Source organism: Sorex fumeus, unplaced genomic scaffold (assembly GCF_029834395.1).
Source record: "Sorex fumeus unplaced genomic scaffold, SorFum_2.1 ptg000005l, whole genome shotgun sequence".
NCBI lineage: Eukaryota > Metazoa > Chordata > Mammalia > Eulipotyphla > Soricidae > Sorex > Sorex fumeus.
This window is the reverse complement of record NW_026606062.1, coordinates 8,198,001-8,202,889: the sequence shown is the minus strand read 5'-3', so window position 1 is coordinate 8,202,889 and position 4,889 is coordinate 8,198,001. Positions and strand designations below refer to the sequence as shown.

The 4,889-nt window shown below is 64.6% G+C and overlaps 1 protein-coding gene across 1 annotated transcript; it reads right to left on the bottom strand.

The window, feature by feature from the left end:
* Positions 1 to 710: 710 nt before the first annotated feature.
* On the bottom strand, positions 711 to 3,819 carry ALPI (alkaline phosphatase, intestinal). The gene is made up of 11 exons (XM_056121475.1): positions 3,753 to 3,819; positions 3,553 to 3,669; positions 3,364 to 3,479; positions 3,064 to 3,238; positions 2,810 to 2,982; positions 2,497 to 2,631; positions 2,342 to 2,414; positions 2,133 to 2,267; positions 1,849 to 2,040; positions 1,068 to 1,184; positions 711 to 985 (listed from the first exon to the last, which is right to left on the bottom strand). Exons 1-11 carry the CDS (start codon positions 3,817 to 3,819, stop codon positions 711 to 713), a joined length of 1,575 nt encoding a protein of 524 aa, XP_055977450.1.
* Positions 3,820 to 4,889: the final 1,070 nt, after the last annotated feature.

Below are 4,889 nucleotides of genomic sequence, written 5' to 3'. Positions count from 1 at the left end.
CCTGCTCCTGGATTCTCCTTCCTTAGCTCTGCTGGGGGTCTTCAACACCCATCCTGTGGTCTCGTTGGGGTCGCCCACCTCACCTTTGCTCAAGCCCTCACTTCCGGCTCTCCTGCCAGAACTGACCTGTGGCAGACCACTACCGACTCCGACCACCACCCCAGGGCTAAGGCTTTCCAGAACATTCCACTGCCACACCACCTGTGGAGCAGTTTATTTGACAACTTTGTCCTCCCAGGAAAAGGTGTCTAGGGAGGAAATCTTCCCTGTTATCAAATTAGAGGGGAAGGAGGCCGGGGAGCAGGTGGGAGGAGGAGGAGGAAAAGAGGGAAGGGGAGAGGGAGGAGGTAGAAGGGCAGGAGGAGGAGGAGCATTGGGAGGCTGTATATCTGGCCTTGGTGGCGGGCGAGGGGCGCGGACAGCCCCTAGGCCTGGACTGACCCCCGAAGCTTGGGCCTGGCCGAGTGACTAGAGCCCTGCGTGTCCCGGGGTGCAGTGCGCAGGCGCACACCATCCGGGTCCGTGAGGTCGGGGCATGGAGGCCAGAGAAGCGTGGGGGTGTCCTTCTCGGACTGCGGGACATCCAGTCCTGTCCAGTCCGGTGCGGAGGCCGGCGGAGGGGGCGGGGCGGGAGCTCCCGGAGGTGCCCGGGTTGGAGGTCTGGAGGGGGCCTCCTCCGCTGGAGGCAGGTCGGGCGGGGCCGGGGGCGCTCAGGCCTCCAGCAGCAGCAGCAGCAGGGCCCCGGCCAGCAGCGCCAGCACGGGCGAGCTGACCCCGGGCACGGCGGAGTCGGGGATCCTGAGGCCGCAGTCGGTGTAGGGCTCGAGGCAGGCGGCGAAAGCCATGATGTGCGCCACGTAGGTCTGCTCCTGCACGCCGTGCACCAGGTGCGCCTGCGGGCCGCGCGCGAACAGCGCCACGTCCTCGCCGCCGTGTGTCTCCGAGCTGCGCGGCACGGCCGCCTGCTGCTTGTAGTTGGGGTCCACTGCAGAGGGCGGTCGTCAGGAGGGCCGCAAGCGAGCCGTCCCCGCCGGAGCCCCCCTCCCCCGGGCCGCCCGGACACTCACTGCTCTGGGTCTCGCTGACGTTGGGCCGGTTGGTACTGGACAAGTTGTAGCCTGGCCCGTTGCCGTAGAGGATGGAGGTGTAGGTCTTTAAGTCCAGGGCCAACTCGGGCGCCAGCCCTGCGGGAGGAGGGGACCCGGTGAGGGCACTAACCGTGGCCGATGGGCACCCCTCGGGCGCTAAGCCCAGGCACCCCAGGCCCTCTCCTAGGCCTGCCGGGTGATGCTCAGAGCCCAGAGGACAGACGTGGAAACTGAGTTGCAGAGTCAGGTCCACCGCCAGCGGAACCTCCGCCCCCGACGGAGGCCACACCCCCTTGGTGGAGTCCCTGCCCCCACGGAGCCCCACCCCACGAAGACCACGCCCCCAGTGGAGGACACGCCCTCAACGAAGGCCACGCCCAGCAGAGGCCCCGCCCTCAACGGAGGCCACGCCCTCAGTGGAGGGCACGCCCCAACGGAGGCCACGCCTTCAAATGGAGGTCACGCCCCAACGGTGGCCAAGCCCTCAACGGAGGCCCCGCCCCTAACAGTGGCCACGCCCTCAACGGAGGCCCTCACGCTCCGCGGAGTCCCGTCCCCTGCTGAGCCCCCATCCCGCCGGAGAACAGGCCCCGCCCCCAAACAGGCCACGCCCCGACATAAAGCCCCGCCCCAACGGAGTTCTGCTCCCAGCCGAGTTCCCGCCCCCGATGGAGACCCCGCCTCAACTGAAGCCCCACCCAACAGAGGCCCCGCCCCACCCGAGGCCCGCCCACCAGAGGCCCCGCGCCTCCCGACTTACCGAAAATGGAAGAGCCGCGGTGCGTGTAGCCCCCGAAGGTGAACACGTGCGAGTGGTCGGCCGTGATGAGGGTCAGGGTGTCCTTCTCATCGGTGAGCTTCCCGACCTTGTCGATGGTCATGTCGAACATGACGGCCTCGGTCAGCGCCTTGTATGCGATGCCATCGTGGTGGCCTTGGTCGATGCGGCCCCCTGCAGGAAGGCCACGTGGACCCCGCGATCGGAGCCGTCCCCCCCGCGCCTCCCCCCACCCCGGCTCGGCCAGGGGCGCCCCCCGCTCTCACCCTCCACGAAGAGGTAGAAGCCCCGGGGGTTCCTGCTCAGCACCTGCAGGGCCACCTCGGTCATCTCCATCAGGGACGGGTCCAGGAATGGGTCGCGTTCGATGTCGTACTTGGTGTCCTTGGGCTCGAACAGGCCTGCAGAGGGACCGAGCGCTCAGGGGCCCCGCGACGCGGAGCGCCGTGACCTGAGCCGCCGGACAGGGCCTTACCCAGGATGTGAGTCACAGACGGGTCCTTGGCGGCGTCCTTGAGCCCCACGAGATTCCACACGTAGCGGCCGTTCTGCGGGGAAGCAGCCTCAGCGCCGCGCCCCTGCCGCGCCCCCGCCGCGTCCGACCCGCCCACCCGAGCCCGCGCCCCGCACCTGGTGCGCAGCCAGCCACTCATTCACCAGGTTCCTCCCGTCATTCCGAATTCCCTGCTGCTTGGTGTCTTCGGGGTACTCAGGGTCCGGGGTCCCCTTGGGAAACATGTACATGCGGCCTCCACCCAGGACCACCTGGAGAGAGAGAGTCGTGGGGCTGGGGGCTCCTCCTCAGCCCACCCTGAGCTCCCAGCACTGGACGGGGGAAGCCCAGCGCCCAGGGTCCCGGCTGTGGGGGTGCGTGCAGTCCCCCAGCCAAAGCCAGCACGTGGCTGCGCTCCATCCCGCCCCGCCCACCCAGAGTGGTGCCCACATCGATGTCCACATTGGCGATGAGCTGGCTGGCGATGTCCTTGCAGCCTTCCTTCAGCGCCTGTGAGGGCATGTCGGCATCCGAGTACCAGTCCCGGTGTACGGTGTGCGCGTAGTTGCCCGCGGGGGACGCGTGCTGCACCCTGGTGGTGGTCACCACCCCCACCGACTTTCCTGAGGGGAAGGGATAGAGGTCATCAGGGGGTGCCCGAGGCTCCCCGGCGTGGGGGGGGCCCTATCTGGGCCTGCGCCCACCTGCTTTCTTGGCCCGGGTCAGCACCGAGTAGACCTCATTGCCAAAGCTGGTGTTGCATTGGCCGACCATGCCCGCAGCGTTCAGCCCGATGGTCTTGTAGTTGCCCTTGACCCCACATAGGTAGGCAGTGGCTGTGCCCGCGCTGTCCGGCACTTGTCTGTCCACGTTGTAGGTCTGGGGACAGATGTGGCTTCAGCTCCCAGACCTGGGGACTCCCCTCAGCATCTTCCCTTGGGCCACCCCTTCTCCCCCAACCCCCAACCTTGTGGTGGGAGCCTCTGAGGTCCCCAAGAACTTACCTTGGACAGAGCCACATAGGGGAAGTGGTCCATGGCTAGGGGTGTCTCTGGCCCCAGTTTGCCATTCAGCTGTGCCTTCAGAATCCGGGTGGCCGTCACTGTGGGCACCCCCATCCCTGAGGGAGAGAGTCAGGTCACCTGGGGCTTGGGATGGGGGGCTGTGGCGGGTGCACAGGGCCGGTCACTCACCATCCCCCAGGAAGAGAATCACGTTCTTGGCCCCCGTGTCGATGGGCTGCAGATTTTTGGCGGTGTCCAGGGCCTTGGCCGCCTTCTTGTTCCAGAAGTCCGGCACCTTTTCTTCCTCTGACCCAGGGGAGAGTGGTGGCCCAGTCAGCATGGGGTATCCCCACTGGAATGAGGGGGTCCGCCTGGAGGAGTTTCCTTACCTGGGATGACCCCGAGGGAGCTGGACAGGCCCAGAGCTAGCAGTAGCAGGACCCGCAGGCCTGGCATGGCTGTGGGGGGGGCTGGAGGCCGACACTGGGGACCTGCGGAGACTGCTGTCCGGTTGCTTGGAGAAGAGCTGTCTTGTGGGGAGGACTTTATCCCTGGCTGTAAAAGGCTCCGTGTCCCACCCCCCTGTCCTGTGACTGTAACTCAAAGGGCAGAGGTAGGGTGGGGCTGGAGCCAGCCACAAAGAGCAGAGTCTACAAGGTACTTCCCCCCAGCAACGTCCGCATGGCCCAAGGGGGCTGCCCCTCGTGTCCATTCCGTCCACTCCCAGAAGGGGAGGACTGGGCCGTGGCCTAGAATTCACCAGACAAAGGGAATTTTTTGGTGCGTGATCACTGTATAACTGAAACCCAAGCACAGAAATTTGTAAGTTTATAACTGTACCTCATGGTGTTTCACTAATAAAAAAAAAATAAAAAAAAGAAGAAAAAAAATAAATAAAATTATGAAAAAAAATGTGTGTTTGTGAACAGATGCACGGCGTGTGAAGCTTGGGAACAAGAGTGGAGGCAAAGGCAGGCACCCAAAGACCGTGCCGAGCATCTCTGGATGAGGGGCCCGAGAGAGGGCGGAGTGCGGGGTGCGGGCAGGGTCGGGGAGACTTCCTTTCGTGGGGGGCACGGAGTCACTTTTGCAAGATGAGAACGTTCTGGAGTGTGTTACGTGGCTATGTGCATATACCAAACTGAACAGGACGCTTGAAATGGTGAAAACCGCACAGGAGGTTGAGCCCGACAGCTGGACCAAATGCCCGCACCAGCCAGAGCAGCTCCTGAGCACTGGGTCCCAGGCAGAAAGGCAACAAAGGCCCAGTGCTGGCCCTGCTCTTTTCTGTTTTGTGCTGCCGGGGCATACCCCAAGGTGAGTCCTGCTTTCACAATGGACCAGAGCTCAGACCAGCTTCCCACAACGAAAACTGAGACTACGGGGCCGGGGAGGTCTGACCGCAGGAGGGGAGCCCGCCTTGCACTAGACTGATCCTGGTTTGGTCTCAGTATTGCAGTCCTGAGTCCCGCTGGGAAAGATCCCTGAGCACAGAGTCAGGAGTAAGGCCTGAGCACTGCAGACGA

What these genes read in the sequence shown, in the direction of transcription:
- ALPI (XM_056121475.1), bottom strand. Translation starts at nt 3,819, where the DNA reads ATGCCAGGCCTGCGGGTCCTGCTACTGCTAGCTCTGGGCCTGTCCAGC. An exon ending in GTCTGTGACTCACATCCTGG is followed by an intron (nt 2,268 to 2,341) that starts GTAAGGCCCTGT and finishes GTCCCTCTGCAG; the next exon opens with GCCTGTTCGAGCCCAAGGAC. An exon ending in CCGCGGCTCTTCCATTTTCG is followed by an intron (nt 1,185 to 1,848) that starts GTAAGTCGGGAG and finishes CTCCTCCCGCAG; the next exon opens with GGCTGGCGCCCGAGTTGGCC.